General features: G+C 40.5%; 1 protein-coding gene across 1 annotated transcript in view; it reads right to left on the bottom strand.

Annotated features, from left to right (window-relative positions):
- Positions 1-349: 349 nt before the first annotated feature.
- Positions 350-24359, bottom strand: part of LOC113037938 (midasin-like) — a 38703-nt gene continuing 14693 nt past the window's right edge. Inside the window, 56 exon segments of the mRNA XM_026195252.1 lie at positions 350-1002; positions 1223-1365; positions 1471-1537; positions 1684-1798; positions 1938-2011; positions 2183-2357; positions 2536-2651; positions 2776-2865; positions 3264-3421; positions 3506-3670; positions 3801-3999; positions 4168-4269; positions 4596-4757; positions 4847-5158; positions 5650-5793; positions 6051-6355; positions 6498-6636; positions 6865-7002; positions 7222-7383; positions 7472-7650; positions 7737-7877; positions 8098-8321; positions 8813-9232; positions 9369-9484; positions 9611-9716; positions 9799-9925; positions 10073-10219; positions 10450-10603; positions 10751-10934; positions 11257-11330; positions 11422-11531; positions 11823-11975; positions 12123-12247; positions 12353-12447; positions 12564-12659; positions 13321-13559; positions 13652-13937; positions 14098-14259; positions 14848-15505; positions 17716-17828; positions 17915-18302; positions 18542-18756; positions 18897-19061; positions 19330-19456; positions 19977-20214; positions 20352-20568; positions 21102-21222; positions 21312-21472; positions 21559-21692; positions 21800-21906; positions 21990-22119; positions 22312-22425; positions 22528-22751; positions 23296-23495; positions 23589-23737; positions 24076-24284. Coding sequence (XP_026051037.1) covers positions 817-1002; positions 1223-1365; positions 1471-1537; positions 1684-1798; positions 1938-2011; positions 2183-2357; positions 2536-2651; positions 2776-2865; positions 3264-3421; positions 3506-3670; positions 3801-3999; positions 4168-4269; positions 4596-4757; positions 4847-5158; positions 5650-5793; positions 6051-6355; positions 6498-6636; positions 6865-7002; positions 7222-7383; positions 7472-7650; positions 7737-7877; positions 8098-8321; positions 8813-9232; positions 9369-9484; positions 9611-9716; positions 9799-9925; positions 10073-10219; positions 10450-10603; positions 10751-10934; positions 11257-11330; positions 11422-11531; positions 11823-11975; positions 12123-12247; positions 12353-12447; positions 12564-12659; positions 13321-13559; positions 13652-13937; positions 14098-14259; positions 14848-15505; positions 17716-17828; positions 17915-18302; positions 18542-18756; positions 18897-19061; positions 19330-19456; positions 19977-20214; positions 20352-20568; positions 21102-21222; positions 21312-21472; positions 21559-21692; positions 21800-21906; positions 21990-22119; positions 22312-22425; positions 22528-22751; positions 23296-23495; positions 23589-23737; positions 24076-24284 — 9760 coding nt within the window. The 3' untranslated portion in view covers positions 350-816.

The raw sequence follows: 24359 nt of genomic DNA, 5'->3' as shown, positions 1-24359 counted from the left end.
GTAACTGAATCAAAATACTTCAAAATGAAATGTTTAAAACTAGATATGTCTAGATGCAGCTATCGGCTATGAGGTTAAATATCTAAGATCTGTAGGATATAGAAGTGTTTGAAATCACAGATGATTTAGAACAGATTTCAAAAAGTTTCCTTCACTTGCAGAAATTGTGCTTCTGGTTGTAAAGGCGAAATAGCCAGTGATTCAGTAGTCAGAATCCTTCAAATATACAGTGTGGGTGATGAATCAGTACCAAAGTTGTAATTGAGAACCGTCTAGATGGGAACATGGTTTTTGTAAAGGCACATAGTTTTTTGGGATACCATAAATGGGTCTGGAAGTGATTACTAACATGTAATTGGACTTTTATGCATATGATATTATCAAACATTGCCAGTGCCATTGACACGAAAAGTCACATACACATACTGGATGAATACAGGACAAAAAAGGGGGTGGGAAATCCTCCTGGGTTGGAGATCCCTTCAGTCAACATTCAGTCAGTTCAACTGATGTTTTTCCACACACGGGCATCACATTTCCTTGCAGTTAAAGAAAAAAATAAAATAAAAGATGTGCAAAGTTGACTGATGGTAACAACTGGAAAACAATTCCTGGTGAATGTGGTGTTGAAAAAAGAGAAACCACTTCAATCAACCTACAAAATTCAAAAAAATTAAAAAGGCACATGTACAGCAGCCTCTCTAATGTTTTTGTGGGTGTGCTGTGTGCACTGATGTTTGGGACGACTAGCAGCAGTGGAGCTTCAATTTTACAATTTTGTCTTCTGGCCCCTCTTAATTTGCTTCCATGTGTCCATTACTGGTCTGTGGCTGTGACGAGCTCGAACCACTGTCTCAAAGCATCACTGAGTGTCTCTGGGAGGGCATTCACATTTCTCAAGATAATGTAGAAGGGGAAGGGGAATTCTTCCATGTAGGACCGAATCTCCGGCAGCTCACCCGGCCCTTTAAATATGGGTACTTTGATATCCAATATGGAATCCTAACATGGAGAGATTCATATATTAAATTTAAACATTGAAATTAAGAATGTATATTTTATTATTTTAATTATGTATATTAGTAATTATATTATAATATATATAATTCTAACAATTTTTAATTAAATTTAAATAAAATTCATAAATGCAAAAAAAAAAAAAAAAACATTAAAATGTAAATGTAAAAAAAAAGAAATCATGGGGATCACTCAGAATCCTCACCCTGGAGTTTGGGTTATCCAGCACTACAAATATGACAAAGATGTTTGCGCTGCGAGCAGCCTGAACGGCAGCTGCCACTCTCTCTTTCCCTTCTAAGAACAAACCGCGACCATCAGATACTATTAGCAGTAACTGAGATGTTTCTGTTAAGAGGAAAAATGAAACAAATCAAAGACATGCATTAGATCAGAAAGAAAACTCATAGCTAAGGGCTGCTTTGTTCAAATCAGTGCGATCAATTATTTTACCAGTATTTGTTGAGCCAGGGGTCTGCTGTTTGGCTGCCATGAACATATTTGTCGAAGTCTCTAAAAACTGAAAGGTAAAATATGCCAAATGCTTTTAATTTTCAGTGGGATAGAATCTGACAGTCATCAGTTTAAACATACAACAAGATAATGCAAATAAATGTAACAGAAAACATTAAAAAGAAACAAAATCAAGACCATTGAGATATTTACTTGAGCTATTCTGGTCTTTTTCTGCTGGAACTGACAGAGACGCAGTATTTTTGCTCCTGTTTGGTCATTAAACTGCTGATGGAAGGGATGGAGCAGCTGGACACTCTCTCCAAAACTACAGCAAGTGAATTAAAAGAAGGATAAATGAGTTTGTGGGCATGCATTAATTCATTTATTCAAGCAAAAATAGAAAAACTGAGAATCTTTGCTCCAATATTGCTCGGCCGTAAGAGTAAAAAAAAAACTGAACTCACCTGCACACAGCCACCTGACCAACTTCCAAAAGTGTGAGAGCATTCACTATGACTGAAACCGACTCGAATGCCAGCTACAGAGACACACACGATATCAAATACAATATTAATTTAAATAAATAGGGTAACACATCTTTGCATAATGAACAGGTTTAAATTAGGGCTGTCACTATTGAGAATAACTGTAAAAAATATAATATGTTAAGACTACATTTAATATCTAACGTGATTTTGGGAAACTGTACCTGTTTGGAGTGGTTGTCCACCATACTGGAGGAGTCATCCACGGCCAGGCAGATCTGGTAGTTTCTCTTACTGGGTTTTGTTCTCCTCAGCCAGATCTTATCCTTGCGGAACTGACTGGCGATGTAAGGAATGACCTTGCGCATGTTCAACCGTTTGCCTGTGCGGAAGTCTCCCCTGTGCAGGATCATGAAATAGTGTTAATGGAAAACTGTTGAGGAGAACTGAAAGAAAACCCAAATGTTGAGGGTCTGAACCAATGAAAGAACGACATCGGAGAAGACACTCCTTTAAATGATCATTCGTAAAGTATAAATGCTTCTTTTGAGGTTGGATGGGAAGGTAAAGGACAGACCTGAGTTTGGCAGCCTGTGTGGGCTCCAGGACAAGCCGGAGCTGCTCACAGAGCTGCTGGGACAGAAGAGACGTCAGGGCCTGGTACTGATGCCACAGCGCTGCTGCCGCACTCTCCTGAAGGACAAAAACAACAACAACAAAGAAATGGATTAATGAATTATATTGATTTATTACAGTTTCAATATGTGAGAAGAAGAGAAGAAACTCCGTTGTCATGTGACTGGTGTTATGATGTCACCTCTTCCTGGGATCCTAAAGTCTGTCTCTGCCAGGCCTCCAACTGCAGCTCCATCTCTCTTCTCAGCTCTTCTGGGTTCTTCAATGGTGCCTGATCGAACACAAATATATATGCTGAATGTAATAAAGCGGTTTGCCCATCATGGCAGCATTAATTTGATAAAAAAATACAGTAAAAACAGTAATATTGTGAAATAATATAACCGTTTTCGGTTTCATATTGAAATTCATTCCAGTGATAGCAAAGTTACGCTACTACCCCAGTCTTCAGAGTCACATGATCCTTCAGAAATCAGTCTAATATGCTGATTTGCTGATCAAGAAACAACTTCATGATTAGATGGTTTAAAAATGATATAACTTAGATAATAAGCAACATTATAAATGTCTTAACTCTCACTTATGCTTCATTTATGCATCCTTGCTAAATTACAGTATTAATTTAATTAAGACAAACGAACCTGCTGGAGTAAGCATAAATCAACATACCGTTTGCATGTCCATGAGTAATTCAGGCACAGTGTGGATGGTGGACTCATCACTCCTCTCCTTCATCTCTTCTTCATTACTGCTCCTCTGTGTCTCTGGCTTCTCCTTTTCTTCTTCACTGGCCTGTTTCTGTGCCTCCAAGTCCCCACACTCCAAACCTGATAGAGAATGGATGGACGTTAACCATGGACACACAGGTTACATGTGTGTGCACACACAGTTGATGGATGTTAATATTCCACCTTTCTGAGAAGCTTTGTTGTCGTCGAGCTTCTCAGGTTTAAGCTCCTGGGCTTCAACAGCTTGCAGGTCCTTTTCTTCCTCCACATCCATTGCAATGTCTTCTTCTTCATCCTCCTCTTCCTGTTTCACACCAGCTGGCTTCTGCTGTTCTGCACTGGCAGCATCTATGAACAAGATAGTCAGAGACTGTTTACATGGAATGGAATTCATTGCAGGGCAGATTCAAACCTGTCTGAATTAAAAAAAGTTAAGTATTTGGTGTGCACTTTACACAAACTGAAAACAGCTCCTCACCATATGTCTGGGCATCGTATCTCTCCTCTCCGTGTTTAATGTGCTCGTACAGGTCAGACTCCTGCTGTGTGTTGGGCTGAGACTGATCTTGTGTTTTCTCCTCTCTGTTGTCAACCGTACGCAAACGTTTATTCACACGCTCATTATAATCTCCCATTGAGCGTTCATTATCTGCCTTTCCAGGTTTGCGTTTGAAGCTCTGGTAAAAAAAATAAAAAAAATAAATAAGAGAGGCTTTGAGACAGCTTTTCTATATTTTACACTTTGTGCCTTTATGTTGTGATTTGAAAACTGCACTGTTCTCAGCAACAAGACAAAATACCACAATGAAATAACTGAGCAAATAATGGTGAAGTGAAACACTGACCTGCGTGTTTCTCTGCCTCTCTTTTTGTGAACTCATGCTGGCCATCAGCTTGGAGTCGTGCCCCTCAGACTGACTGGCGTCTGCGGCCCCGCTGCCATCCTCCTGTGGATGTGGATCATTTACATAAAGCATTTACTCAACTGAGCTCCAAAACTGACAACAATTTTATACTGACTATAGAAATTTCATTTACAGATTCAATTGAAATATTCCAGGCCCTATTGTTAAGTATATCTGAGTGAAAGGGGACTTCACATCTAATGGGAACTGATAACCGATTGGATTGTTGGATCGTTGTTGTTTGCTAATTGATGCAGTCTCATGTGAGTGACACGAGACTGATGAGACAAGTACTGTCCCTTCATTAATGGGCATAATGTTTTTGATTAAAGAGTAGTATTTTTTTAGTAAGGCTGACACTTGCACACCTCCTTCGCCTGGTCTCTCTCTGACGCAGCTCCAGCCAGCTCTACTGCGGTCTCACTCTGGACGTTCTCCTCTCCTGTCTGTCCATCTGACGCATGTTCCTTCCTCTCTGCAGATTCCATCTGTGCTTCATCATCATCATCCTCACCCTTGTCCTCTTCCTCCTGTGAAATGTCAGATTAGGTGAGTCTTTTTCCTCTGCATGTTCGTATAACTACACATTTCCATAACAAATTACTTTCGGACAACACACCTTTGGTGTTTGCCCTTGATCGGCTGGAATAGACGTGTTCTCATCTCGCCCTTCTTCCTGTCCTTTATTTTTCTCCTCCTCCTCTTTCTCCTCTTCTTCATTCTCTCCTCTTTCATCCGTTTCAGACTCTTGATTCTCTGATTTGTCTGCTCCTTCCTTCTCTTCTGCTTTGTCTTCTTCTCCCTGCTCCTCTGTCTGTCCTTCTTGTTGCTCATCGGTCATCTCTTCTCCACCTTCCTCCGACCCATCTTTCTCTTCTTCCTTGTTCTCATCCACCTCCATGAGTTTGTCATCTATATCAAATGGATTCTCCTCTGAAACAAAAGGAATAAGTGTGTGAAAAACAAAGCTCAAATTAAGAATAATTACAGTTAAACCAATTTTATAGCACATGTACACTGCTGTTCAAAAGTTTGGGATTAGTTCATTTCCCATTAGGATGCATTTAATAGATTAAAGGTGATAATAAAGGCATTTATAAATAACGTTACAAAAGATTTCTATTTCAAATGAATGTTGCTCTTTTGAACTTCTTATTAATCAAAGAATCATGAAAAAATGCCTCATTATTCCAACAAAACAAATAAGCAGCAAACTATTTCTTGAACAACAAATGATCATGATATTACAATTCTTTCTGAAGGATCATGTAACACTAAATATATTTTAGATATTAGTGTTCTTGCTGTATTTTCGATGCAGCCTTGGTGAGCATAAGAGTCTTCTTTCAAAAACATGACCAAATATTCGCAGCCCTAAAGTTTTGAATGGTAATATATCTGTTAGAGGAGATGCCTGAATACTGAACATACCGTCTCCTTCCCTCCCTCTTCATCCTTGCCATCTTCATCCAGGTTGAGATCATCTGGCAGATCCATGGCTTCAGGTTCTGCCGCCTTCTCCTGCTTACCGTGGTACGGGTCTACTTCATTTTCATCAAACTCACGCTACAAACACACACACACACACAAATACACAAACATACATGAACATGTTGTTATAAACATTTTACTATGCTCTCTTCCACTGGGTTCACAGTTTTGATATTGAGGGAAAGAAATGGTGAAGATTGATATGGGCGTCATGAGTTTGAATCCCAGCTCATGGATCCTTGCCAATCCCCCTCATCCATCTCCTTCACATTGTTTCCGGTTTGTTTTACACTGTCCTGTCTAAATAAATTAAAAACCGGTGCAAGACTGACCTCATCCAGCTGTTCATGGATTTTCTCCTTTTCTTCCTCATCTTTCAGGTGATCTTTGTCCTGGTTCTTATCTTTGTTTGACTCTCCAGCATCCGTGTTGTCATCCTTTGCCACCAGCTCTGACTCTCCCTGATCCATTCCTGGACCAGACTCTTCCTCTTTATCGCTGTCAGCATCATCCTCATCATCCTCTTCATCTCCCCACATTCTCTCGTCCAGAGTATCTGTCTGACCGTCACCCAGATCCCCCATCTTCTTATCCAGCTCCTCATCCTCTTCCTTATCAGAGTCTTCTTCATCCTCCCCTAAACAGGAGACAAGAGATTCATGTCATTATGTTTTTTCTAATTCTTTGATTGATTGTGAAATTCAAGTTTTATATTGTACTATTTGCACCTGCTAAAAAAACATTTTCAGTTCAATCTGACTAACAGTAAATACAGTCACCTGGCTCTTGTTCTGTGCCGTCATGCATCTTTCCATCAAAGTCTTCAGACATCTCAATGGCATTGTCCTCTTCTTTAACATCCTGTTTGTTTTGCTCCTCCTCCTTCTTGTCCTGACCCTCCTGGAAGGTGTCTTCAACCTGTACAAAGGGCAAAGGTTCAGAAATTTAGATTTCAGTTCAGAAATTCATTTTTATGCCATTCCAGTTTTTAAATTTCAATCAAGTTCAGAATTTAATTTCAACTCAAGTGAGAATTCAGTATAGCGTAAAACGTAACTTCAATACCAATTCAGTTTAACTCCAGATTTCAGATCATTTAAATGTTCAAATGCTTTCTTTAACAGTGGTTTACTCCTACTAATGTACCTGATCCTCGTTCTCGATTTTGTCACTGACGTCTTTTACTCCTTCACCTTCTCCTATTCCTCCACCCTCATAATCATGGAACTCTGTGGCTCCCTCGCCGTCTCCTCCTCCCAGCAGCTCCTGGGGCAGACAGAAACCCTGTAGAGTGAAAGCAGAGAGAGGGAGAGAAAGAGAAGACAGAAGGACAGAGTAACAAAAAGATAAAAAAAAAAAAAAAAGCACTATTAAATGTTTTGCAGGGCCAAAGTGGTTTTAAAGACAATCTTAATAATTTAGCAAACAGTAGCTTTTCAGATTGAACCATTCTGTTTCAGAAAGGCTCCAGTGAGCAGTGAGGGAAAGCACGTGACAGTATACCTTCTGTGCGAGTTCAGTGAAGATGTTAGCGAGGACGGACAGCAGCTTTCCTGTGGTACGGTGAGCTCCCATCATTACAGCCAGATAATACCTCACCAGCTCCGAGTACAGACACAGCATGGGCTCCAAACGCACAACACCCCTACATGCCTCTTTTAGTTCCTTCAATATTCAAAACAGACATATCCACAGTTATTTTCAGACGTAATCTGTTTGCAGATAAAACGGTTTATGTATGTGTGCGACTGACCAGTAGTTGGTGGGGCTGACAGTCATCCCGGTGTGATCCAAGTCTCTCCAGCAGCTCTGTTACGACTTCATTGATCTCTGGTAACGAGAGACTGGACACATCTCCACTCAGGTCTTCTTCCAGTAACCTGCTCAAGTGTCCCGGTTTCAAGAGCTCCTCTGCCACCTCTGAGTCACTCTCTAGAGATGCACACAGAAAATGAGCACACACACACACACACATTCCCTCGAACATGAGCTGTGTGAAATCCTGGCTGAATTCCCACCTTTCTTGCTTTCTGACTGCTGATCCTCTGCTTTTTCCTTCTCCTTCCTCTTAACAAGCGTCTGAACCGCACACAGAACCATATTTATAGTTTTCTCCAGCTGCCTGGAGAACTCAGCAGGGAACGGATGCGAGCGTCCTCCTTGCAGACAAGAAAAAAGAAAAGGGTAAAACTAGATCAATATAGACCTAGTTTATTTAATTTTCAGTGTTTAAGTTTTACCATCTAATATTTATATTTTATTAAAAAAAAATATTTGTATCAGTTTTAGTTAGTAATAACAAGCAATATGGTGTCAGTGTATTGAAAGAGGAAGTAAGGAACCGGACATGTCTAAGGTCTGTAGAAACTGTGCACTTACGTTTCTGTGACTGTCTGATAGAGAGCAGGCGAGTCTTCCAGGTGGTGAACTCCGTGAGACAGGTCTCCACCTCTTTCCTTGTGGCCTGGAGACCGCAGATGAGGGCAGGCTGGGTACGGAGGACCGGAACACCATCAGGAATAAAGAGTTGTTCTAGAGCCGGCATCTGACCCACCACGATGCCTAGCCGGTCCAGGGAGGAACAGCAAAGTGTGAAGTGATCCCTATAAGGAGGAGACAGGTGATAAATGTTGACGTATAATTTACATCGAAAGGGTGAAGGGTTAAGAACGGAGTTGAGAACGAAATATAAAAATATCCATGACACTGTTACTGAGGACTTCAAGTAAAAAAAAAAAAAAAAAATATATGTTGAAAAGAGAGCAAACAAACAAACAAACAACAATGTAAATACAAAACATTTTTGACTTTTCTAGGCCTAAAAAATTAAATAAAATCAAAATCAAAACGAATTTCACTCCAGAAATGTTTCCAAAATTCTTAGTGAGGATTTTTCTAGACTAAAACAAAAAACAAAAAATGTACATTAATTACTTAAATTCACCATAGAAATTACCCCAACATTTTTAATTATGACTTTCCTCAGGCCTATAAAATATAACAAAATAAATCAAGCTTAAGGAAATAAATAAAATAAAACAACATTTTAAATCTGAACAGCTCAAATCAAATGTGACGTGTGTCTCTTACTTACCAGCTATGGACAACTCTTTCAGTGGATTCCAGGGCCAATCCATCCAGCTTCTCTTTCAGGTCTTTCACTTCCTTCGTTAGGTTCTCCAGCTTCTGCTGCACCTCTTTCCAAGCCTGCTCCCCTCTCCGCAGCAGACACGCCTGTGGCTGGATGTGCGGGGGCATGGGAGACGGGTGGCTCAGTGTGGCCTGACCCTGCATGACCTCCCCCTCCCTGGCCTCAGCAGGGGCTGCAGAAGAACCTTCAGGACAGCACTGGAGGATCCACGAGAGCTGCTGCAGAGCAACAGAGCAGTGCAGCACTGAAGACTGAGCTCTGGTGATCCAGTGCTGGAGAGGCTTCTGAGGAGGGAGACCGCTGACATCATCTTCAGAGCAGTGCGTGTTAGACTTGATGCTCTGGATAGTCTCAATCAACTTCCTGTTGTTTTAAAGTGAAAAGAATCAGATAACATGCAAACAGAAAATACAGTATTTAAGTGGATCATTCAAAATGTAGAAAACCGTTATGCTGGTTAATATCTGAATGATTCTAATGAATCTTGAAAGGGCAGTACCGGAGTTGGACCCAGTGCTCTGTGAGTCCTGCAAGTCTTCCTCTTTGCTTCAGCAAAAGTTTAAACAGGTGAGAAGAGAAACCTCTACATCGTTGTATATTGCCCAGCCCAAGCTCCTAGAAGGACAAAGCAAGAATAAAAAAAAAAAAAATCAGCACTGCAGCACTCAGAGGACCACAATACAACTTTAAATCTAATGAAGATATTTAATTTGGCTCATTAGATCAGTTTGAGGCCCTCACCTTAACAGCGCCTTGTAATGCCGTCAGCAAGGCGTTGCGTCTGGCCCAGGATCGATAGAAGTACTTCTCACAACCTTCCCACGCATCCATCATCTCCACAAATAACCTGTGAACATTATTACTATCAAAATAAGGCTCGGACTCTAAACTCTATGACAGGTGCTAGTCTGTAGATGCTGGTTACATACGTGTCCGCCGTGTTGTCCTGTGTCTTGACCGCAGACAGGGCTATCTTCATCTCCATGGGCTGCAGACACATCGTCTCATCTGGGTCTGCTGTATGACCCCAGGCAAGACCCTTACGGTAGGACAGACCTGGACAGAAACAAAACTCAATAAATCTGCTGTCTGCATACACTTCAAGATTGTAGAAAAAGGAATCCATTTTTGAACACATCAAATAAAAGAACCTTGATTTATAAATCAATTTTCTAACACAAACATGAAATGACTCGGACTGACCGATTTGTGCCAGCATCTTGAAGAGATCAGCCAGTGCTCTCTGTTTCTGCAGATGGATGTGCTTCACCTCTGCCTTTTGCTTCTCCTGCTCCATGCTGCGGTCCACCGTCAGGCTCTGCAGGGCCTGCACATTGGTAATTATCTCAGCTGGAACAAAAACAAATTGGAAAAAAGTTAAGTTTTTGCATTAATAAGAGATATACAAAATTCATACACCCTCAAGTATGCCTCTAACAAGCCACAAACATGTTAAGTAAGCTCTATTAGCCCGAGGACAGCAAATATGACAGCATAAAACAATCTAGTTTAATAATAAAAACACAAAATAAACTCCTCTATGAAGTTCTCAGGCTTTATTTGAAGGCAAACAGTGATACCTGTGAACTGATCCAGGTCTTCTGAGAGCTCAGGCAGAGGGGTCTTCTTTACCAGTTGAACACACAACTTTTTCATCTTCCTGGTGAGGGCAGGCAGACGGGCTTGGAGAGACGAGGGCTCTTTATCAGATGAGAGTTCCTCTGGACCATCAGCCTGATGCATTAAAAGTGTTTGAAATACAACTTTGTTACAAAAAGAAACACCATGATGATCAGGATAAGGACAATAGAGTTGTTCAATAACAGAAAATCCTGTAGAATGTTTGGACAGGGCTGAAACTTCAGCTTGAGGTTCTGTTACCTGCAGATCCCGGCCCTTTCCAGACAGGGCAGCTCTCAGAGCTCGATGAACCCTGTGAAGAGAAGTCTCCTCGGACTGTGAATCCACGTCATCCATGCTGCTGCTACTGCCCTGCTCCACCAGACACGGTGAACACGGCTCCTTCAGTGCCGCCTCAAACTTCTTCACAAACTTAAACAGGGTCCTGATCACAGACACAATGTCATATCTTTATTTTTTAAACCATCATAGCCAGTTTGAAACCTACTGTTTTAGCAACATGTAAAATATACAAGTCCCAACTAGTCTAGTGCTGAAATGTACAGTAACCATGCTGATGAATAATGACATTTTCACTTTTTTTATGATTTTGAAGACTTTTATGCTCACAGAGACTACATTTATATTGTCAAACGGAAAGAAGGTATTATTACAGTTTAAAATAACTGTTTTGTGTTTTAATAAACTTAAAATGTATGACCCCAAACTTTTGAAGGGTAGTGTAACGTTCAGTCAATCAGCCTCACCTATGTGTCTTCTCCACCGACTGCTTGATGGACCAAAAACTGACATCATTCCACTTGGAGATTTTGACAAAGTCCTATAGGCGTCAAGATAAACATAATATTAACTCAACAAAAGGAGACAAAATGACATCTGATGGTAGTCTTGCTTGCTCTGGTTCCCCCTACTTTGAGCTCTTTCTCTATAGGGGACCTCAGCTGGGTGATCTTGGCCTGGATGCTCTCGGAGAACTGCGTGTAATATTTATAGAGATTCCACAGCAAACTGCAGAGCGAGTCTGTGAGGATAAAAGGAAGAAGTCATTAATTTAATTTGGCCTGAGCTGCATTTCCTAAAAACACTGTAAGTCTAAGTACATCGTAGACCTATTGAAATCAATGGAGCTCTGATCAACGTAGGCTTATGATGCTTTTAGGAAACGCAGCCCTGCATAGCCATCATTTCTTCACACAGCAGCACTAATACACAAAGTACCATTGAAGTCAAAAGAAAACAAACTGTACTGTTACAACATTGTATATGTGTTGTTCTGTCCCTATGGATATGCTGTAATCCAGATTTCTCTTACCGAGTCCTTCCTGTTTGGGAGCCAGCAGTACATGGCAGTGAAAACCAAGCAGCATGGACAAGCGAACAGAAAACTCTCCTAAAGTGGAGCCTTCAATGAAGGCCTGCAGTGTGGATGAGACTGACGAGAGGGAAAGATTCTCCACACCATCATCTATTGGGAAAGAAAAATGTCATTCAATACTAACAGATAAAATGTGAGCAATCATTTATTGTACAATACAAAGCATAGGATGAAACATTTTATTACTACAATATATATATATATATACACATATGTGTGTGTGTGCATTTCAGTCACCGGGTCTGGTGTCTGTCCTCTGCTCCTGTAGGTATCTCTCTATGAGTTGGTAAATGGACAACCAGTGCTTGGTTGAATTCTCAGCATGGCGCTTCTGTGCGTTATCTAGGCTGCTTGACCAGCAGCTGCAGACATACAATAGTTAAAAACCAATTAGACCTCTATATAGCAGATGAAAGCAACTTAAGCTTTTACCATCACCTTCAGTTTAAGGCGGTTTCATAACTTACTTGAGCTCAAGTTTTCTCCACTGAATGATGAGCTGTGTGATAGCTTCCAGCTCATTCCTAAGAGACACTGCCCGGCTAGCATTGTTTTCCCAGTCCTGTGAGGAAGAATGAGAGAAATACTGCTCAAAAACTGATATCTGAAACTGATGACCTAAGCTGTGCACAAAACGGTCAGTAAACTACTGAGTAGTGTATGAGCTGATTCCCATACCTGTGATTTGCTGAGCAGGATCTCCAGACCGTTTAGGAACTTTGCTAGAGGGCTGGAAAGACCAAACGCCAATATCCTCTCTATTACCATGATGATCTGCAACACATAATACAAAAGAGAGATATAAAATATATTAAAATATAAAATATATTAAAATAGAAAGCAGTTATTTTAAATTGTAATCACATTTTATAATACTTCTGTATTGTACTGTATTTTCATTCTGATAAATGAGCGTAACAGACTTTCAACAACATCAGCTCCAAATTGTGGGGAGTCGTGGCCTAATGGTTAGAGGGTTGGACTTCCAATCGAAGGGTTGTGAGTTCTAGTCTCGGGCCGGACGGAATTGTGGGTGGGGGTAGTGCATGAACAGCTCTCTCTCCACCTTCAATACCACGACTTAGGTGCCCTTGAGCAAGGCATCGAACCCCCAACTGCTCCCCGGGCGCCGCAGCATAAATGGCTGCCCACTGCTCCGGGTGTGTGCTCACAGTGTGTGTGTGTGTGTTCACTGCTCTGTGTGTGTGCATTTCGGATGGGTTAAATGCAGAGCACAAATTCTGAGTATGGGTCACCATACTTGGCTGAATGTCACTTCACTTCACTTCAAATGCTGAACAATAGTGTACATTTTGTTAAATTTTTTCTTTCCTCTTATTTTTTTCCTTACGTTCCTTTGGGGGTCCCTTCAACCCAATTTCAAAAAACCTGAAACATATCATTGCAATGACAGTGACGTAGCGGTCTCTCTCACCTGAACAAGTGCAGGGTGTTCGGGCCAGTCGCTCAGGCGCTGTCTCACAGCCTTACTCAGCTGTTCTAGCGCTGGGAGGCAGATCCGGGCCTGACTCATGTTGGGGTCTCTGTAGAAGTCATACGGCCCATTGCTCTGCAGAATCAGTCCAGCTGGACCTCCAGAACCGCTCACAGTGTTCTGGAGCAGAGTACTGAGGAGAAGCTGAGAGCCCATCAATTTAGGGTCCACTTCACAATCTGAGAGAGAAAGGGATAAACAGGGAAAGATCAGATGATGAGATATGTGGGGGCAGAGGTTTTCTGATTGGTTTAAAATCATGCCTTCATACCCATTAGATGGTAGAAGCGGGCTATCAGTGGAGCTGTGATTTGATATGATGAAACCAGGGCACTGATGTGGTCTTTGCTGTGATTGGTTGGAGGGCTGGGTTGGTACCATAGTGACTGAGCATAAGACAAACAGAGTCTCTGATGGACCTGAACCACTGTGTTCATGCTGCTGGCCAACAGGAAGCTGCACGTCTCACTAGACGACGACTCCAGATCTGCATCATCGTCATCCTCAATGATTATTGGCTGATCAAGACTAGGTTCTGAAGTGATATCAGCAAAATCCTGTGAAAAACAACAACACCACATTATTGATCCAAAGACAAACTCTTACCGATCTGACAACAATAGAGAGTGCAACAAAACATGCAAATGTGTGTAAATCAATTATACCCCACTTGCATTTGCAAAAAACTTGCATTTGACTCTTTTATTCCATGTTTACCTTGTGGTAAGACGGGAAAGAGCGTCTGAACTCTCTCTCTTCCTGTTGGTCCTCTGTAAGCCCTGTCCCATGCAGACGAGAGCGACTGCGGTACAGACTGGCTTCCATCTGCTCTTTTTCTCTCGCTCTCTTCTCCTGCTCGTCCCATTCATTCACTATAGCCTGGGAAAAAGATCACAGTCTGTTACAAAGCCAAAATTATCATACAAAACGAATTATCATATAATTATTCTTCTCACAAAGAACGTCTATATCTTCATACTAAATCTACTACACCAACTAAACTAACTAAAATATTTAAAATAATTTTCATAATGTATATATAGAACATAAATAAAGCTAAAATAAATTAAACTTCTACAGACATAAAATGTAACTTAACTAAAAATTTGAAATGATGCTTTGGCAACTAACTGAACAATCAAAGTAATAAAAACTAAAACTAAAACAGAAATAAAAAATATAGTTAAAGCTATAACTAATAACTAACTAATACGAAAATGACACTGAAAACATAAAAATAAAGGGCAATATAAAATATTTATAAATACTAAAATAGTATATAAATAATACCAAGTTAACTTTTAACATATCCACATTATGTATTTATTTAGTATACAAATTATTTATTTATTTATTTAATTATTCATGTATTTATCCTAAAAAGTTAGAGAACACCACATTAAAAATCTGAGATTCAAAATCACATTGAAATTATATTATTTGGTATATCTGTACTTCATATCTTACCTGGCAAACATGTCTGAAGAGTTTTTGCGTCTCTGCACTGAGATGCCCAGCACTCAGTGTGTGACTCTGTATGTACAGCAGTGCATTCAACAACAAAACTGCATGATCTGGGATCAAACGGCTGATTTCCGTTGCTGGCAACTGCTTTCCCAGGCCCTTTAGCATGTGCAAGCAATCCCTTGAACACAGGTAGTCTGCACAGGCCAGATCAGAGGACGCCGCTGGACTTGGAAAAGCTAGCATAGTGGACACGAGACGTGACAGACCCGGTTGGGCAGTCACCGATGAGGACACCTGAGATGCCAGGAGTCGCATGCCATGCTGCACTTGCAAAATTGCTGCTCGTAGGGGCACAACCACGTCAGGATAAAGTGGGTACTCCTCGACCAGCCGTTGGGCAAAGCGGTGCTGTGAAGCCTGCCAGACAGCCTCCTCCTTCAACAAACCCTGAACTCCCAATCTTGATTTTGGGGCCTGTAAGGCCTTCAGGAGGTGGGACAGCAGGTCACCCACTGCAGCTGGTTGGCCGATGCTGCACAGGTAGTGCTGAAGTTCCTGATACAGGCGACCATATTGGGGGTCAGGGGGGCGGCAGGCTTGTTTACGACTCAGTTCACAAATCTGCTCCTTCACCTGCTGCATACGGATCCACAAGTACCTACAAACACACACAAACAACAAAAGAGAGCTTAACATCCAATTGGAAATTGGAAATGAGGGCATTTGATCATAAACAATTAAATAACAAATATTAATGCTGGACAATGATTAATCCCAATTAAATCACATCCAAAATAAACGTTTTTTGTTTACATAATGTGTGTGTGTATTGTGTAAATGTATACACACATGCATGTATACTGTATATACAGATTATATTATTTTATTATATATATATATAAAATATGCTATACTGCAGTGGTTCCCAAACCTGTCCTGGAGTACCCCCAACACTGCAAGGTTTCTTTAACTCCCTAATTAAATTACATGGGTTAATGAGCTGATGAGTTGAATCAGATGTGTTTAATTAGGGAGACAAAGAAAACGTGCAGTGTTGGGGGTACTCCAGGACAGGTTTGGGAACCACTGCTATACTGTATATGTGAGTCTTATATACAGTATTGTTCAAAATAATAGCAGTACAATGTGACTAACCAGCATAATCAAGATTTTTAGTATATTTTTTATTGCTACGTGGCAAACAAGTTACCAGTAGGTTCAGTAGATTGTCAGAAAACAAACAAGACCCAGCATTCATGATATGCACGCTCTTAAGGCTGTGCAATTGGGCAATTAGTTGAAAGGGGTGTGTTCAAAAAAATAGCAGTGTCTACCTTTGACTGTACAAACTCAAAACTATTTTGTACAAACATTTTTTTTTTCTGGGATTTAGCAATCCTGTGAATCACTAAACTAATATTTAGTTGTATGACCACAGTTTTTTAAAACTGCTTGACATCTGTGTGGCATGGAGTCAACCAACTTGTGGCACCTCTCAGCTGTTATTCCACTCCATGATTCTTTAACAACATTCCACAATTCATTCACATTTCTTGGTTTTGCTTCAGAAACAGCATTTTTGATATCACCCCACAAGTTCTCAATTGGATTAAGGTCTGGAGATTGGGCTGGCCACTCCATAACATTAATTTTGTTGGTTTGGAACCAAGACTTTGCCCGTTTACTAGTGTGTTTTGGGTCATTGTCTTGTTGAAACAACCATTTCAAGGGCATGTCCTCTTCAGCATAGGGCAACATGACCTCTTCAAGTATTTTAACATATGCAAACTGATCCATGATCCCTGGTATGCGATAAATAGGCCCAACACCATAGTAGGAGAAACATGCCCATATCATGATGCTTGCACCTCCATGCTTCACTGTCTTCACTGTGTACTGTGGCTTGAATTCAGAGTTTGGGGGTCGTCTCACAAACTGCCTGTGGCCCTTGGACCCAAAAAGAAAAATTTTACTCTCATCAGTCCACAAAATGTTCCTCCATTTCTCTTTAGGCCAGTTGATGTGTTCTTTGGCAAATTGTAACCTCTTCTGCACATGCCTTTTTTTTAACAGAGGGACTTTGCGGGGGATTCTTGAAAATAGATTAGCTTCACACAGACGTCTTCTAACTGTCACAGTACTTACAGGTAACTCCAGACTGTCTTTGATCATCCTGGAGGTGATCATTGGCTGAGCCTTTGCCATTCTGGTTATTCTTCTATCCATTTTGATGGTTGTCTTCCATTTTCTTCCACGTCTCTCTGGTTTTGCTCTCCATTTTAAGGCATTGGAGATCATTTTAGCTGAACAGCCTATCATTTTTTGCACCTCTTTATAGGTTTTCCCCTCTCTAATCAACTTTTTAATCAAAGTACGCTGTTCTTCTGAACAATGTCTTGAACGACCCATTTTCCTCAGCTTTCAAATGCATGTTCAACAAGTGTTGGCTTCATCCTTAAATAGGGGCCACCTGATTCACACCTGTTTCTTCACAAAATTGATGACCTCAGTGATTGAATGCCACACTGCTATTTTTTTGAACACACCCCTTTCAACTAATTCAACTAATTGCCCAATTGCACAGCCTTAAGAGCGTGCATATCATGAATGCTGGGTCTCATTTGTTTTCTGAGAATCTACTGAACCTACTTGTAACTTGTTTGCCACGTAGCAATAAAAAAATATACGAAAAACCTTGATTATTCTGGTTAGTCACATTGTACTGCTATTATTTTGAACAATACTGTATATATACACACACACACACAAACACACACACACACATATAAAAAATATATATTTTGGATGCGCCTTGCCCAGCACTAGCTATTTCAATATCTCTCATATCTGTCATATCATATTCATTACCTTATGCGAGGATGCTGGAAGTTGTCAGTAGTGCTACTCTCCTCAAGCTCCGCCCCTGTGAGCAGCTGTGAGGACAGACTCCGCCCTCTCCACTCTTCCTGTAGCAAAGCAAGCTGAGAGACACAAAGAAAGTCATCTTGAAGTGATTTGCTTGTAACTGAAAGGCTGCAGTAGATCTCTATTTGCAAGCTTGTCTCACCTCCTCTTGTGCATAGCGGAGTTTATAGGCTCTTTTCACTGCAGGGTCAAAAATTGTTTGTGGAGCCCAAACTTGGATTTGCAGCAGACCCATATTCACCCAAAAAACTCCAGACCGGGCAAGTTGGACAGAATCTTGTGCCCGGTTGTGTGCAAACTGTGTCAAGCATGTCACTAGGGTATCTAGAAAGCCCTCTGGGAGCAGATTTTCTGGCAGGCCTTCTCTGAGGGCGATCTGAATCTCCTGGGCTGCAGAAATAGGGTCCTGGCCTTCAGTCAGACTGTCACAGGATTCTGCATAGCTTTCCTGTAAACCTGGAGACAACAGCTCGGAGAGAGACTGCAGTTGTCTACGCAACACAAGTCCTTGCAACCTACAGTCAGTTAATCTACAGAGAATGAGAGAGGGAACGAGAGACAGAAAATTACAAAAGAATCACTGCACAACAGAAATGACAAAAACTGTTTATTTGAACAATTATAAAAATATTAAACATTTACCAAATTATAAAAACATTTATATAATTTTTGCAATTTAAATAAATAAATATTCATATACCATACTGTTCTCAAATATTTAAAATCTGACAAGGCGTGTTCCCTAACTAGGTGTGATATGTGTCTCTACCTGAAGTCTGCAAGCTCAGGCATAGCCATATTATCCCAGATCACAGCATTCAGATCTTGTAGCTGCCCGGTTCTCTCTCTCCACTCGCCCAGGGTCAAACGTGATGATGACAGGAAGTGTGACCCTGACGGATCCCATCGGCCACCAGCATCAGTGCTGCTCAGAACTCCCAGCATGCAGCGGGACCACACTGCACGACTCAGCATGCCAGGACCCTTCACATCAACAGACATCACATCAAGGTTATTTATAAAGAAAAGTTATTTCTACTTGTAAAATACAATATTATATATATATATATATATATATATATATATATATATATATATATATTCCTCTACAAACACACACACACCGTATCAGATGGTCCCAACAGTGATCTGGAGTTCATGTGCTCCTCAGGGTTCAGCGGATTCCACTTCAGCCAGCGGTCAGGGTCGGAGGTCACGCTGCCGCTCCATAACGCTGCGAGTGTCTCAGACAGCAGCTCACACCACACCAGTGGCAGCTCCTCCACAGGCTGGGGAGGGAATTACAAGAAGACTGATCAGATTAGAAAACTTGAGATGAACTGAAAATAAATTATTAGTCCCAAGTGCAGCATGTGTTTCTCGGTAAATGGAGGACTGAATGCTTTATATATAACATTTATAAATGGAATGTTTAACAGAGGTCATTTGTATAGTCTGCATGATAAATGTAAAGATCAAGCTAAATAACTTTATTGTTTGTAAGGTAAATTCAACAATCATCTGTGTTCATTAATGATAACAGGTGTTTTGACAGACCCTCTCAGTGCCGAGCAGGAACCAGAGAGGCTGCAGCTGTCGGACATTCATGGGGGTCGACTGCATACAGAAGCGCAGATGGTTAGAGAAGGACCTGCGCAGGCCATCTTCAGCCTCCTTACTGCTCCTGTAGACCAAAACATGCAAAACAACATGAACAAAACATTACACAGAACAATGAATAAAGTCTTATTACCAGCATTGTGCTACAAGCTCCTACTTTACAAAATCAAGTGCCAATTTCCAGTGTTATTGTTTATGAAAATTAACTCTTATATAAAACATTCAGCAAATTGAGATAAAGTTCAAATGAAATGAAATGTAAATATTAGATTAAAAAAAATCTGAAAAGTTCAATTACTAATATTACTAAAACTGAAATATATCTATATCTATATATATATATCTCTCTCTATATATATATATATATATATATCTATATAGATATATATATATATCTATATATATATATCTCTCTCTATATATATCTATATATATATATATATATATAAAAAAGAAAAAACAAACTATTAAAAATAAAAGCTAATTTAAAGTATTATAACAACAATAATAATAACAGTGTCATTAACCTGCCAAATGGATTGTTTTATAATAATTAATAATTTTGTAGAGAGACATAATCATACCTTGGTGTGACTGAGAGGTACAGCAGGTCTGTGGTGACTTTCATTTGGTTAAGGACTGCCAGCTCCTCCAGTGCAGGCCACAGCTGAGCCCTGCGTGCAAGCTGCAGTAACACCTCCCGGCCTGGGGCGGCACTGTCTCCAACTTCTTCATTATCTTCTGAAAGAGAGTCCAGCAGGCCACAGGAAGCCATATGACCCTGCTGCTGATCCACACAGCTCACAAGCCTCTCCAGAACCCCTGGATAGAACGATAAGAATATTCTGTGTCATTAAACTAAGCGCTCAGGGTTTGGCTGGTTATATGGTCTAGCACTACACACCTTCGTGCCCACAGTTCTTATGAATTACTGTCCAAAATGTAAGTGGCTAGTTTACCTGAGTTCTGAGGCTCCAGCAGGATGTTGGCCTGAAGCACCAAACCCCAAGCTTCCAGTAGAGCTTCTTTGGAGTCAATTCCCATGGCCACACCACGGAGACGAGACACCTCTTGTTTCCACAGGGATGCGAGGCTGTTGTCCAGTCGCAGGTCCCTAACATCCAAAGCCCTGCAAAGCACTCGCAGACGGGCTGCACATTCAGCCACCGCCTCCAGCTGCACAGAAAGAAGGACATCTCAAACTTTTGATAGACTGTCTTAGTTTATTTTTATTTTTATAAAAAATTCATTTTTTGCAAAATACCTTTAATTCAGCAAGAACAAATTAAATTGTTCAAAAGTGGCAGTAAAAACATTTATAATGATATAAAAGATGTATTTATTTTTAAATCGTAATTATATTTTACAATTTTGCAGTATTTACGAGATTGCATCAAACAAATTCGATCAAATAACCAGAGCTTTGGGAAGCAAAAGATAATCCTCTAAAAAAAAAAACATTTAAAATGCCAAATATACCAATGCCAAACTTTCGAACGGTAGTGTACAACAGGCTTTTTAGTAAATAAACTAGACTGTTTCCCAATTAGTAACATCCAGCTGAATTTCACATAAAAAAAGAAAATCCCTTCAACTTTTGAATGATAGTTTTATCTGGAGTAACCCAAAGAGCGACAGAGATAAACATCACTGTGCAATGGAGTTTCAAAATGGTACAATCTCTTTGTGTCCGATATAAATCGCCTAACCTTAAATGGCAGTGGTTTTCCTAATGTCTTCTGAATGCCCTTCAGAGCAGAAGCCACAGCCACAGGGCTGGAAAGTGTGTTCTGGATGGCCGTGGAGATCGTGTGTAGCTCCTGTTGGCCTCTGAAATGAACGTTCACAACATACATGTAAACACACACTACAGAACATTACATGATATTTTTCTGTCACATAATAAAGCCATTACTCACTCATAGTCACTATCCCCCATCAAAAGCTGAGGCAGCCGCAAAATGAGGTTTTTGTGCACCCACTGCCAGTGCAGGGACATCACACACACACTCCGAGTATCCGCAGACAGTGTGTTACACACATGCCAGAAACGATCCCTCCACTGCAGCAGCTGCAGGATCTGGACACAGACACATCACCTTAAACCCACTGCAGAACGGGGCAGCACGGCTATAATGAATTTGCTCTCTGGAATAAAATTCTGACCTCAAACATGAGGTGGTCGGAGATGTAGGGCTGGCCCGACTGCACAGCTTCCAGTACAAATGAATCCCACAGGTCGAAGAATGAGCGCAGGTGCATCAACACTGGATGAGGCAGGTGGCCTATGTCAACCGTCCCTATAAAACCCGGTTTTATAATGTGAATAGTGACACAGAACACAAGCTTTTTCATTCTAATGTCAAAAGTGTATTTTTAACAAAGCTGTGGGAGTGAGTGTGTGTACCTTTTGAGAAAGAAGTGGCCAGTCTAAGTGCGCTGTTATGAGGCGAGCTGTTTCCAGCACTGCTGTTAATAGCTGCACTCTCCTCTCGGTCCATCAGCAATGTGATTCTTTCAAAACATAAGCCATTCGTTTCCGGACATCTGCCACTTCACTGGAATATTTTTTTGTGGTAAAAATGCTAAGGACTTACCTGTTGGCAACAGCATTCAGGGCTTCCATGAATTCCATGTATCTCTCCTCATCCTCAAAGTTGCATGTGTTTGCCAAAATGTCCAAGTACTGCTTGTTCCAGCGCATGTCGACCAGAATCCTGTAGTCGTCTGGTGAAGAAACAACATTTAGGAACTCCACACGTCAGCAAATGTATATGAGTTTTGTTTTTTGGAACTATGATTCAGATTTTTACACATAAATAAATAAATATTAAAAGGCAATGAAGAATGCACTCCCAATGCATTTAACTTCAATAATGTGGTTGGATTCAGAATGAAATCATATTCAGCAGAAAATACCTGTGCTGTGTGGTTGCAAGAGCTCTGCCAGACATTTGCCTTTCCCGATAAGCTTGCTGTTGAATACGGCCTTCAGCGCTGTGCATCCTGCCTCCAACTGCATCAGAGCTGCATCTGCAAGCACCATTATGATCCCAGGTCTCAAAAATATGATCTCAGGACAACAAAAGCTTTATTAAACACATTAAAAAGCTTGCTTTTTCCTTTACAGCATACCTGCATGTTTGTACGTTTTGGTAAGGTGGGAGAGCCAGCTGGTTCTGAGGACCCAGTCACTGTGAGAAGCTCTTTCTGTCAGTATTTTAACAGCTGTCGGGAGGAGGCGAAGGGCATCCTCAGCTCCACCGTCCAGTCCTCCACCACCAGAAAACTGCAGCCCATCCAGCACAGCACCGCTCTGCATTGCCCTCTGCAGGTCAACCAGGCTCAGTGGACGATTTCTGAATCAGTCAAATGTTATTACTATAATTAATAATAATATATTATTACATTACTATAACTACAGTTTACAGTTTTCTTTTACGTGCAAAAAACGTAAAAGTGTTTTTGCTAACTGAAATAATAATAGAATAATTGAACTAAATTACTAATTACTGAAAATGTCATGGTTAAAAAATTACTATATATAATGAATTTATTGTTATGATTAAGTTATAACGGCAGTTTCACTTATGCATTATCTATCAAATATATAATCAAACAAACAAAATACTGAATTCAAACAAAAAAGAAAAACTGATTCTAAAACTTCTAAGACAGGACAGTAGAGAGAGGGGAGCGGAATCAGCATAGAGTTCGATACAGGAATCGAACTTGGGTCACTTTGAGCACAGTTTCGCTTTTAATGTCGGTGCCAACAAATATGAATAACTTTAAATGTGAATAACTTTCATGACCACAAACAATATTAGAATCTTATTTACAACCAATGACTTGGCCAATTATGAAATACAAAATGGTTAGTTTGTATTGTGTCGTTCTGACCTTTTTTCGTAAAGACTGAGAGTGTTGAGGCAGTACAGGAGGACCTGTCCGTCTCTCTGGACACTGGAGAAACACGAGTCCTCAGTGCACATCAGGGCTGAGGGGATGCGGTCCGGCCACACACCCGCACATAGCAGCCCACTGCCCCAGTCCTCAGAGTCCAGCACTGCCAGCTGCCTCTCAATGACTTCCTGAGCCAGCTGAGACAGGAAGTGAGATGTAAGTTTGATGTGTCATCATTTTATGGCATCATATTTTATCTTGCTGTGGTTTTTAGACAAACATCCATGTACCTGCTGGTTAGCAGTGGTGCGTTGACAGAAAGCATAAGCCTCTCCACAGGCCTGTAAAAGGGCACTGGGCAGATCAACTCCTCTCTGGAGCTGACCAGACAACAGAGACGCAGCATGGAGCAGAGATGACAAGGATGATGCAGGTGAGTCTAGAGGACAGTAAAGATAGCATTTCCATCAAAACAAATCTAATGATCTATAGTAAACTAAAATAAAACCATAAAAAAAAAAAAAAATTCTGTCTTTGAAATAAATTAACTGAAAAATTATTTAAAAAAACAAACTTATTTTCATTTTGCTTAACTTGATATGCTAAAATAACTAAAACTGAAATAAAAATAAATTAAAATATAGACACAAAAAAGTAACTAATAATTAAATAAATAAACATTTTTAAAATATATATATAAAAAAAAATCAAAACATAATAGTATAATAGTATCTCAACGATAAAAAAATAACACTTTTGATCCAATCACACACTCACCCCATATTGTGTTCTTGATTTCTGAATGAATGGAGATCAGCAGGTCACACACACAGTCTCCCGTCACACCCAGGGTGTGTAACACCATCTTTAGATCCAGGGTGTCCCAGCACACTCCCTCATGCTCGCCAGGGATGTAGATCTCAACACCACGGTTTCTCATGGCTCGAGAGATTTCCCCATGTGTGGGATCCATGGTGAGGAACAACCTGAAAAACACAAAGAGAAACAGGACTGAACAGAGGCAGAGAGTCTCACAGAACTGTACTCTCACATTAGATTAG

This window comes from Carassius auratus, chromosome 20, assembly GCF_003368295.1.
Source record: "Carassius auratus strain Wakin chromosome 20, ASM336829v1, whole genome shotgun sequence".
Classification (NCBI taxonomy): Eukaryota; Metazoa; Chordata; class Actinopteri; order Cypriniformes; family Cyprinidae; genus Carassius; species Carassius auratus.
The sequence above is the reverse complement of the archived record's forward strand: the minus strand, read 5'-3'. Positions and strand labels throughout refer to the sequence as shown.